General features: G+C 44.2%; 2 protein-coding genes across 6 annotated transcripts in view; one reads left to right on the top strand and one right to left on the bottom strand.

Annotated features, from left to right (window-relative positions):
• LOC147023775 (uncharacterized) overlaps positions 1-7,508 on the top strand; it is a 12,588-nt gene extending 5,080 nt beyond the window's left edge. For all 5 annotated transcript variants that reach the window (XM_085889568.1, XM_085889566.1, XM_085889570.1 and 2 more), the window contains exons 2-3: positions 5,734-5,929; positions 6,434-7,508. In XM_085889568.1, coding sequence (XP_085745694.1) covers positions 5,759-5,929; positions 6,434-7,300 — 1,038 coding nt within the window. In that variant the 5' untranslated portion in view covers positions 5,734-5,758 and the 3' untranslated portion in view covers positions 7,301-7,508. The remainder of the gene's footprint in view (positions 1-5,733; positions 5,930-6,433) is intronic.
• LOC147023774 (translocon-associated protein subunit alpha-like) overlaps positions 7,393-12,023 on the bottom strand; it is a 29,714-nt gene continuing 25,083 nt past the window's right edge. Inside the window, exon 9 of the mRNA XM_085889573.1 lies at positions 7,393-9,774. Within this exon, the coding sequence (XP_085745699.1) occupies positions 9,707-9,774 (68 nt within the window). The 3' untranslated portion in view covers positions 7,393-9,706. The remainder of the gene's footprint in view (positions 9,775-12,023) is intronic.

Below are 12,023 nucleotides of genomic sequence, written 5' to 3'. Positions count from 1 at the left end.
CATAATGGAAATCTGAAACAAGCACGAAGAACTAATGTAATGTGTTAGAGTGATGTCACAGACACTGGGGAAAACGGTGGTAAAACCTGAAATTAATTTATATATATATATATATATATATATATATATATATATATATATATATATATATATATATATATATATATATAAATTTAAACCTTTAAACCTTTAAACCTTTAAACCTCCTTCAATCTTTATTTAAATTGAATTATTTACTTAAAGACTCTATAACACAAATCGCCTTCATCACACTTCCAAAAACCACGCAATATACCAATTATGTATACATGAGAGGACGTGGCATGTGTGAGTGTGCATATCGAGTGAAGAAGAGCCCGCCAATATGGCTATGTACGATGCAGATTCAACACTAATGGGGATTTATTCACACAATTCATTAACTTGGGTCATTAACACAATAACCCCTTCAAATCCTGCAACATCATCCTCATTGCCATCATCATCATCATCATCATCATCATCATCATCATCATCATCATCGCTATCAATTCCTCTTTATCGTCGCAATAATCAACATCGCATTATTCGATCAAATTTATCATCATTATCATCATTATTATTATTATTATTATTATTATTAAAGGTAAGTTTCATGATCTTAATTACTCAAGAAAATAAACTTTATATTATGTTCTTCATACAGAAAAGTTAGCCTGGAGTTGGCTTTATGGTTAAGGTGCTGCCTTAAGATCTTAGGGTCTTGAGTTTGAGCCCCCATCATGCTGTTAACCCACCCCTGGTGAGGAGTTTCCTTGTTCTGATATCTAGTTTGTTGATTTCCGTTTGTGACCAGTTTATTATTCCGCAACTGTATTGGAGTACTGGTCCCGCTAGTTGGTTGATGGCTTTGATTTTGTTCCTTGGAGAGAGGTATGTTTTCAGGATCAGCCTCATTCGACGTAGGTACTTTTTGGTAATTGTTTTGCGCATTTGTTTGTGACATATTTGGTGGCATCTTCTACTTTGAGGTATTCGTATGATGCTTTGTTTTCGAGTTCCTATACCATTGTATTAAGGTCGATTTTTATGTTGTCCATTTTTGTTGGTTTACCTTGTAGGAATGTGCACTTGGCACACTTATTTAGACCAAATTCCATATGAATGTTGTCGGAGTATCATTTCACAAATTTCAGTTCCACCAATTTTTCATCATCGAGTGTGTGTGTGTGTGTGTGTGTGTGTGTGTGTGTGTGTGTGTGTGTGTGTGTGTGTGTGTGTGTGTGTGTGTGTGTGTGTGTGTGTGTGTGTGTGTGTGTGTGTGTGTGTGTGTGTGTGTGTTACACATTTAAAGAAATAAGTGACCTGAGAGTCATGGAGGAGTTTGTACATCCATCACATGGAGAACTAGAAGGGCACTCGGCAGAGCGCATACCTCCACCCGGATTCATCCTTGTCACACACCCAACCTGTCCACCAAGTTTCGTCCAAATCTGTCCGTAACTTTGAGATACCATGTTGTTCTATATGTCAGTTTTCGTCCCACCACTCAATGGTGAAGAATCACAAAAAAAAAAAATTCTCGCATTCCGATTGGGATCTTCATGAAAAATTGAATCAATTCATCCTTGTCACACACCCAATGTGTCCACCAAGTTTCATCCGAATCTGTCCACCACTTTTTGTGATATCATGCCCTATCTTTGGTTTTTGGCCCTATCTTTCAATGGTGAAGAATTGCTGAAAGAATTCTAAAATCCGGATTCGGCTTCAGATCTTGACCAACATCGAATCAATTTGGCCTTGTCACACACCCATGTTCTCCAACAAATTTCATCGTAGTCCATCCACAACGCTTTGAGATATCCTGCACACAAACAAACAAAGACAGGTGAAAACGTAACCTCCGTCCCCTTTCGGTGGGTGGAGATTACAAAGATGTCAATAGTAGAAGACTACATTAGTAAACAGAGCGATTAGGCCAAAGCATCGATGCCTGTTGCTCTCATATCACAGCTAGGTTGGTGGTCTCTTGACTGTTTTTATTGCCTCTCATCCGGTCTTATTCCATCATCTGTTCTCAGTCCTCGACCTTCCCCAGCTCCAGTGACCCCAAAATCCAGGCTAACCACCTCAACTCTGGAGGTGTTAGGTTGTTCGTCTTTTCTTCTCTTTCTTCAACTGCCTGCTGGAGGTGATACAGTAACACTCTACTCTCAAGTTTCAAGCAAGTGGTGCACCACCATCTCATGCTCTCTCCCATTCCTTCCTGTTATGTTTTCTACCCCCATTAACCCTACCTCACTCAACCCTCTTAATATGGAACTTTAAAAATGATGTGATCTGCCCCAAAATACTCGGTGCGCATGTGCAGAAACCCATAGAAACAGTGATCTTCGTGGCATGTGAACTGCTATTGTGCATGCGTGAAGGATTTGTTTACCGAAAAGGCTAAAATGGCTCAAAACTTCCAAAAGTATCTGCCAATTCGTTGAAGCGAGTCACTGTAAGCGCAGTGTGAAAGCGCAGTCACAGCACACGTGTGAAAGGCCTCGTGAGCATTCATACGTCATTTTGAAAGGCTCACATTGCAAGTAACCGTTTCCTCTCCAATCTCTCTCTTTTCCTGTTCATTCATTCCTTTGCTAGTGTCCTACTGTGGCCCCGCTGCCCTCACCGCCAGTACATCACCTTTTTTACCCTCCGTCGCCTCGCTCTTCCATGAGACTCGATCTGGGATTTGAACCCGGGTTCCCTCCATGTGGAGCAAGGAGTTCAGAGGGGTCAGGGGAAACTGCACTTGGAGAACTCTTAATGAATGCTAACAGGTGAACAGGCCAACCTAATTTGGATGTCCAATACAATGGCCGAATGGAATGGGAAAGGAAGCTCAGGTGGAGACCACTTCAGTGCTGCTTTTCTTTAATCCGCCTAATCCGTCCTGACGTTTCTTTTCCTTGCATTTTTAAGACTTCTGTGAGACACTACATTCCTCAGCGACACGTTACTTACGCTGGCAACATGTCGGGCCGATTGCAGACACGTGCAGAGGGAAGGGAGCATTGCGTGAGGTGTGGCAGGGAGCATTCGTATAAAAGTTGAATTGCTTCCGCAGGGTAAAGTATGGTATCGGTGGTGGCTAGCACTGTGTGCCATTTAAGAGATTGTTTTTTGCGTACAGTCAAGGCTCGTGGACAAACGAGAACACTGACTTGATCGGGACACCACAGGATAAAAGGAGCAGCAGAGAAAGGAGGGGGAAGTGGAGTTGGGAGGGCAAAATAGAGGGAGACTTGTACAAACAATGAGTGTGTGGAGGAATGAGGGGCAGGAGAGGATACATGAGGTGGAGAAGATGGATACAGAAGCAAACTCTCAGGAGGGAAAACTGGAAATTTGGAAGGAGGGATGGGGGAGGGGCTTATTGAGGGTAGAAAAGATCATTGTTTCGGATGGGGGATGATCTGAGATGGTGGTGAACAGATGAAATTTGGAAGGAGGTGAGCTCTTTTGAAAGATTTTGATAATATACCACCTTGTACACTAGCCTAGGTGGGGCAGACAGATTATCCCCATCCTGAAGACTGTTGAGTGTTGATGAACCAGCTGTTTTCTTTAATCGTGGCGCTTCTCCCGTGACTAACTCAACATCCTGAAACTTAGAATCCAGATCGATATAGTAATTGGCTTGTTCGTCGGTACGTCTGTCTGTGTACAACATTCCATTCCACCCATTGGTAGGTTCAGCTGAATCTACCCGCAATTTCAACTTGAAAAATCATATGGCCACCATGTTGGTGCTGACTGCTATGTGAAGCCAAAGACATCTTCGGAACTGTCATATTCACGACCGCCATGCCCCCCCTATAAGTTTTCCGTTCAATATAAAACAGCCAAAGCGACAGTTAAAGGGATTTCGAGTCAATAGGTGTCACAAACCTTACGCAGATAGGCCTTGGCGATTGAGGCAACGGTCTGTTGTTTATACACTGGCCAAATAGCGGTGGTATTCTCTCAAGCAGGATGTTTATCACAGAGGTTGTGTACGTCCTTGCTATTATTTCCAACTATTTTCTGTGAAACGACCCAACCATGGACCATAAAAGCCATGTCATTATAAAGGTCTTTGTTGATGAGTTCCAGGAATCTTGTGAGATTGTGAAATAAATCATCTGTCATTATTTACTTTTAATGATATGTATAAACTTTGCATCAGGAAGGAGATAATTGGTTTTGGGTCTCATGGTTGCATTTCCACGGGGTTTCCGCGTGTCTCGCGTGATCGTGAATTGGACGGGCGACCGTGACATGCCATGACGCGTAGGAGCTGTTTCAATCGCGCGATTGTGAAGTCAGTGATAGCGTGATAGAGGAGGGGAAAGCGTTGACTATTCTGCCGTTTCAATGTGGGAATGCGTGTTTGTTTTATAATGGGGAGGACAGAGTTGGGTTTTTAGGGGGAGCAAAGATGGGACAGAATTAGGGTTTGGAGGGGGGGGACAAAGATGGGACAGAGTTGGGTGTTGGGGTGGGGAGGTGAGGACTTTCTGTGGGGGGGGGGGGCTCAGTGTGGAGAGGTCGAGGTTGAAGACTTGGGGTTTGGGAGGTGGAGGTTGATAACTTGCGCACTGGGGGGCAGGGGGGAAGAGTTGAAGACATGAAGTCACATTTCACATCACCTCTGGGCTGCTAACCTGCAAATCTGTTTTCACCAACCAACCACCGATGTACTCAGAGTTTATAAAAGCTAGTGTAATGAGAGTTAACAGGGTTGGTAATTGGTATGGATGATTTTAATTGCTTACTTTTCATTATTAAACAATTCAGTTTGTTTTGATCCCTGTACAAGGTCAATAGATGTGAAAGATCTCGTATTACTGCATTCTAAAAAAAATCGATGCTATTGTATGGAAGCCATAGTACTCGAGCCAAAGTATAAATTTGTTTTGTAATCGACGGGGAGGCACTGCGTTCGGTGGGAAACTGCACCTCCAGAAGTGATACAACCACGGGCAGGGACTGCGTATGCAAGTTGTGATGTAGTTGCATTATAGTACGTGTGTGTTCCTATTTCACCGTATACATAATTATCCCTTGTGCACAAAGCAAAAAGTGGGGTTAAGCAGCCGGTTCACTTTGTCTGTCTGTCCACAAATGTCATTTTATGATCGAGGAACAACTTAATTTAAATTGAATGTTAGATTTTGAACACTAATTGGAAAACAACCTTGTAGTTCAGCACTATATCAGCTTTGATTTAAAAAAAATTGTGCGGAATCTCATCCCAATCGGGCACGCAACACAGAGTGAGATTTTTTATTTTATTTTATTTTTACTCTGTCTGCCTGTCTGGCAGTCAAACACAATTGAAAATCATTCTAAACAGGAAACCTACTCTTTTTAGGGATGTCAGAAAGGACACAAACAACAGACACGAATAAATAACTAATGTAACATGTTAAATAAGGTGGTGTAAAAGACACTGCGTTAACGCCGGTAAACTTCCACATAATTTTTTTTTTCTCCGACGTTCAAAATCTTTATTCAATTTAAACTGAATTATACACTTGAACACTGCAGGAGAACACAAATCGTCTTCTTGGCACTTTCAAAAACCTGTTTAGCTGCTCGTAGACCCTGCCCGTGTCCTCGTTTCTCAACACTGTGTGGAGTAAAGTGTTCTGTGAACTCTCTCGTTTGTTCCGTTTTAATTTAATCAAAGAAACGTGTTATTGTCTGCATTTTATTTTTCAGGTTTCCAAGAAGTCGTCCGAATATCATGAAACGGTGGTTGGCGAACGTGGGAATGACCAATTGCAAGCTCTCAAAATTGGCTGTCCTGTGCTCAGACCATTTCAAGGAATCATGCTTTGACAAGACAGGCCAAACGACCCGTCTACGAGATGACGCAGTACCAACCATATTCGAGTTTTCCAAACGCTTAACAAGGGTATGTGTCTCACTTTCAATCCACAATTGAGTCTACTCCATAACATAATAATATTATTCATCTATACATGACATTCGATTGTCCCTCTTCTTCTTTCATATGCAACACATGGCTGTGGGTAACCGGGGATTTCCGCTGGCGGGGATTTCCGCTGACGGGGATTATGGTTGTGCCGCAGATGCAGTGCCCCTGTAGGTTAAAGCAGGAATTTTGAACTTGGTCATGGTGCTGATGACAGCTGGCATACTCTTCATGAAGGGATATTGTGTGATGTTTTCATGTTTACCAACTAATGTTGGCGGACGGGACGCCCAGTTTAACGTCGATCCGAGGGATGGCACACACAATGATGCCTCGCCCTGCCTGCAAAAATCAGGATGGCACTTTATAGCTGGGCCGAGATTCAAGCCCAGGCTAGACAGCTTCGAGGCGAGTGTACATACTGTACCTCCAGTCTAGGCTATTCTGCCAGCATTGATTGTACATGTATCTAAATCTTTGCAGGAAAAGGAGTGGAAACCTCCTGTTTGCTGCACACCTGGGGAGCCCCTACCCTGCATGCCATCGACATTCGCACAAGCCATTCCCACAACTACCTTGTCAACAGAAGCTTCACCTAAACCTCCTGTGTCCTCGTCAAGCGCACAAACTGTAACTATGCCACAGATGGATAACACTTTACAGAACATCATTCCAATTGAATCACTCAGCAGAAGCCATCAGGAGCAAGACCATACTTATCACGTTGACAGCCTGAGGACATTAAAATACAAATTTAATACTGCAACCGTCATGATTGAACAAATGGTGAAGAAACTAAAGAGTACACAGCAACAACACCGGCGTCTAATGAAGAAAGTGACAAGCTTGGAGTCGACGATGACAAATTTAGAAAATGAAAGGCTCACATTGCCAACAGATACATTAAGGGGCTCACTTACTGATCTCCATTTACAACTCCTTGAGAGGATTGTGCATCACCCAAACAGGACGATTACAGGTGAGGAATTTCCTCCTGATATTTGCAAGTTTGTTCTTACCCTGCAATCTTGCTCGATTGAAGCTTACGAATACGTCTGTGATTCCCTTGGCCTTGCCCTGCCCCATACATTGACAATTGGTGGGTGTAATAGTGAGATTATCGGAAATCCTGGTTCCATGGATGAGGTGGTTGACGCGAATGATGGAAAGTACGGTTGCACGGAAAAGGTGTTAGCATTGGAGATGAAAGCCAGTGCAGCTAATGCCATCGACCTACCACTGAACGAGGACAGATTGCCCCAACTCAAGGACGCCGTTCCTGGCATTTGCCACTCTGCGTTAGACCACGTTGGTGACACCTTTTCACATAATGAACAATCCCATGTGTGACTGCACTCAAGATAGCAATCATACATTCAGACTGTCATCGAATGCGACTGCAGAGTGAAACAAGATCATCACAAAGTAACACACCACACACAAATATTCAGAGCTCGTATTGTTGAAACACTTCTTCTTGTTTACTGGTCACGGTTTAGAATATTTGTTCAGATGAGGATGCACAATATATGTGAAATAAAAGGGAAATATACGTAAAGTCTTTGCACAGTGTGTATGTATGTATAAATTGATGAAAATTACGATTCCTGCAGTAATACATAACGATAACAGATTGAAGAGATTGGATCAAGTGCTGGAAATAAAAATCAATCAAAATGCAATGTTGTGCCGATTGGCAGCTGAAGCCGATTGGATAATCTATTGTGACTTGATCCAATCTCTTATTGTACGAGGACCATACCAAAAGTCATGAGCATCAGTGGATTCCAAATGTTTTTGCCGAATATAGTAGAACACGAGTTTGTAGTGACAGCGATCCATTTCGCCACTGCAATATAAATACGGGCTCAGTGCATGCACTCCACGGGTGTTCCCACAATCCATTGTGACAAAATTGCTGTAAACGACATCGATTTGCCAAAGTGCAGTGATTGAATTCCTCGTGAAGAAATACAACTCGGCTGCAGATATCTATGGGCCGATTGAATCAGGTGTACGGAGATGCCTGCATGAGTTAGCAGTGTCAGAAGGTAGGTGAAACACTTCAAAGATGGAAACATGGACATCACCGATCAGCCACACTGTGGTCGGCCAAGAAGCACCACAACTGAACGCAACAAGAAGAAAGTTGATGTGCTCATTAGTGAGGACTGAAGAGTGATGGTTAGGGAGATCGCATACAGCTTGGCATGGGACACCAATACAAGAGATGATAGCGACCTGGAAACGTGCATTTTGGGAAAAGTGCCTGATGAATAAAGCTGTCATCTTTCAGCATGACAACACACTAGACCTCACCCTACATATCTGACATTGGAGGAAATCTCAAAGGATGGCTGGGAAGTGCTCACCCACCCCCATACAGTCTGCACTTGGCCCCCAAGGACGACCATCTGTTCGGGCCCTTGAAAGATCTCATGAGAGACCAGCACTATGAAAACGATGAGGCAGTCCAGATACCCATGTATCGCTGGTTGCGAAGTGTTGGAAGGAACTTCGACTGCAGCGGGACGTTTAAGCTCATGCAGCACTGGTAGAAATGTGTGGATCGTTCTGGAGATTTTGTAGAAAAGTAATGTGGTACGTCCAGATTCATTGGATCATGGAGTGTGGCGCTGTCGGTATCTAGGCAGAAGGATGAAAGTCCAAGTCTTCAGGTCCTTGGTGCTTCCAGTCTTGCTCTACGGATGTGAGACTTGGACACTGACCAGGGGTCTGAGACGGAGACTTAACTCCTTCAGTATCACTTCTCTTCGGAGAATCTTTGGCTATTGCTGGTCGGACTTTGTGTCCAATGAGCAGTTGCAGAGAGAGACTCAGATGAGATTTGTTACTAATATAGTCTGCGAGCATCAGCTGCAGCTGTATGGACATGTGGCTCATTTTCCTGACACTGATTCTGCTCACCAGATTCTCTCAGCGAGGGAGCCTCATGAGTTGAGGAGGCCAATGGGCCGACCACGTTCCTCGTGGTTGCAGCAGGTTGATCGGCATCTCAAGGAGATGGGGATGGGCCTGGCATCTGCCTGGGGGTGGGCCAGACGTAGGCCCCTGGAGTACCGGTGGAAAGTGGACGCAGTGAGGCGCTGCTCCGGTGCATGTTCCCATACCTGACCCTGACCAACGTAAGACCAATTACTATGAACAATATCATTTTTTTTTTCCATGTACCTTTATTTTACTCTACAATAAATGAGCTCATGACATTCGGTACAGCCCTCGTATATACATATCTTGGGAGAGAGGAGAAGGGAGGGCGGGGGTGGGTGGGTGGGTGAAGGCATCGCTATGAAGGAGTGAGAAACAAGAAGAGATCTCTCCATAGATAGATCAACATTAAGTTGCTATTTGCAGAGTTTTTGAAGCCAGCATTGTGAGTATCAAGCAGTCATCATGAAAAGGGAAAAGGCCATGTGGAAGGATGACAGAATCCTACAAGTTGAGAGAAGACAAGGGGTCAAAGGTCCCGGTTATAAAATTGAACTTGCGTAGAATATCAGAAACTCATCATTCTTAGACGAGATCATGAAACGTTTTATTTCCACAAAACATCTCTGAATGGATAAAAGTATAAAACAGGATGAGAGAGGGTCAGGATAAAATAAGATCACTCTTGACCAACAGTCTTCATTTGTAACCGATACGTCGTTTTGATACCTTGACAGCAATGTGCACCTGGGTTTGTATGTTTTTTTAAATGTCAGTGGAGTGATCTCAGAGCCAGGGCCCTCTGCTTCAATGGCTGCTTTTGTCTCCTCGCCTCAAGCCTCGCTTCCGTGAAGACCTTTTTGGTGGTGTCTTATCTGTGGGAATTTGGTAATAAGACAGCATTAGGACAACTTAAAATGAATGCATTTTTCAATGCAAAGGGATAATATGTACAGGGTTTTAAAACTGCACATTCTCTTTCAACTGGTACATGAGGTATCGTCAAAATGGAATCTCAATATGGAGCTCTTCTCTGTCACGATTTGTATTGAGGGGAATCCTCCCTGCAAGCACTCTTCATTGATGACGTGAAATTGACCAAACTGGATGCTTACATTCTGTGTGAACTTTCAAGATCCCACTACAACATTTCCATTCTTATGGAGCATGATGAATTGATATCCTCGACACAAATACCCTTGTGCAGTTTTGCTGAAACCAGAATCATTTTGATGAAACAGTATGAAGAGTAATTAATGCTCCACCGCACGTCTGCCTTCCCTTCCTCTCACCTCACACTGTCTTCCCTTTTCCCACCCCTCCTCTCTCCTTTCCCCTCCACCTCTTCACTCTCCCCACTCTCCCTCACCCCTCTCTCCCTCCCCCCCTCTTTTTTCTCCCTCCCCCCTTTCGCATTACCGTCAGCAAAGCGACGGGTGGTATTTGCTTGTAAGGAATATGACTGGGCTCAGAACAGTCTTCAGCCTTAACAGGGAGAGGAGATGAGAGGATCCTGTTCATAGGCACACATTGCCTATGAGAGTAGAGGCAGTGAGTAAGCCACGGGTGGAAGTGGCCTTCAATGCAAAAGGCAGAGAATTTGGAGAGCAAGGTGGGGTGCCAGACTATCGAATGCTCGAGATATTTCTGGAGAGATGGCCCTGATCTCATGTCTCAGATTGAGGCATCTGGTAAGGGGGACACTGCATCAGCGGCATAGCCGCGTCCCAACCAATGATGCAACCAACAGCCACAGGCTGCACTCGATAGAGAGAGATTGAGGCCTCCAACCATTGTTGGGAGAGCAGAATCAGCTTCTCCAGGGTAGAGTAACCTGGTCTGAATTCAAATTGATGGTCTGAAATCAGGCCCTTGGAGAAAAGAAAGGTTTTGAGGTCAACTCCGATGATTGATTCCATGACCTTGCTGATGATTGGAAGTAAGCTGATAGGTCTGTAATTAAGGGGATCAGGTTTTGTACCATGTTTATCTGATGAGGTGGTGTTGGCTAACTTCCAGATGGAAGATGACCGAGGGTAAATTATGAGGATGACTGAGGGTGAACAGAGATTGTGCAAGAGCAGCAGAGAAGGTATTTAGGACACGTGCTGATGCCGTCCGGGCCAGTTGCAGAGTCAACAAAAGTTTCCAGAGACTTGTCCACCTTCTCAGGTGCAAAAGACACAGAGTACAAGAGCAGTCGAGTGAAATTGGAAAGGGTGGGTACAGAGAGCGAGGGGTTGGGTACACAAGATTTGGAATCAAATATAGAATTGAGGCTCTCGGCCTTCTCACGAGCTGAGTCAGCTGTGGTGCCATTTGAAGTGAGGGAAGGAATGGAGGGGGAGCATACACCAAAGACAGACTTAACAAGATGCCAGCAGGTTTTAAATAAGGGAGGGAAGACACACTTGTTACGGGCTTTATGGAGTGTTCTGTGAAATAATATCCAGGCTGTATTAATATAGGGCCAGCAGATATAGGAGATTCATCCTGAAGTGAGAGGGCAGCTTGCACTCCCTGCCAGTCAACTTGAGTGAACTGCTAGACTCACTGGTGCTGTTAGCAATTTTAGGTTAGCAATTAAATTTTATGTTAGCTTTTTTTATTTTATTTAGTTAGCAATTTTATGTCAGCAATGTTAGCAATTAAAAATAGTCAGTGAGACGTTTATCTCACAAGCACATGATCAAATGAACCAATTGGAGCAAAGGAAGAACAGGAGACATTTGCAGGAAAGTTTGTCATTCCAAAGTGCAGAAGGGAGGATTTGCCATTGGCTGAAATCTGTGTCAGAAGGTTCACAGATCGAGTCAGATCCATGGAGTCAGGTCAGGTCAGGTATGGGAGCATGTGCCAGAACAGCGCGTCGCTGCGTCCACTTTCTGCCGGTACTCCAGGGGCCTCCGTCTGGCCATCCCCCAGGCAGATGCGAGGCCCATCCCCATCTCCTTGAGATGATGGTCAACCTGCTGCAACCACGAGGCACGTGGTCGGCCCACTGGCCTCCTCCACTCATGAGACTCCCTCGCTGAGAGAATCTGGTTAGCAGGATCAGCGTCAGGAAAACGAGCCACATGTCCATACAGCCGCAACTGACGCTCACGGACTATGCAGGTAACAA

This window comes from Eptatretus burgeri, chromosome 7, assembly GCF_056783735.1.
Source record: "Eptatretus burgeri isolate ZD-2024b chromosome 7, Ebu_testis_v1, whole genome shotgun sequence".
Taxonomy (NCBI): domain Eukaryota; kingdom Metazoa; phylum Chordata; class Myxini; order Myxiniformes; family Myxinidae; genus Eptatretus; species Eptatretus burgeri.
This window is presented reverse-complemented; position numbering and strand designations above follow the sequence as displayed.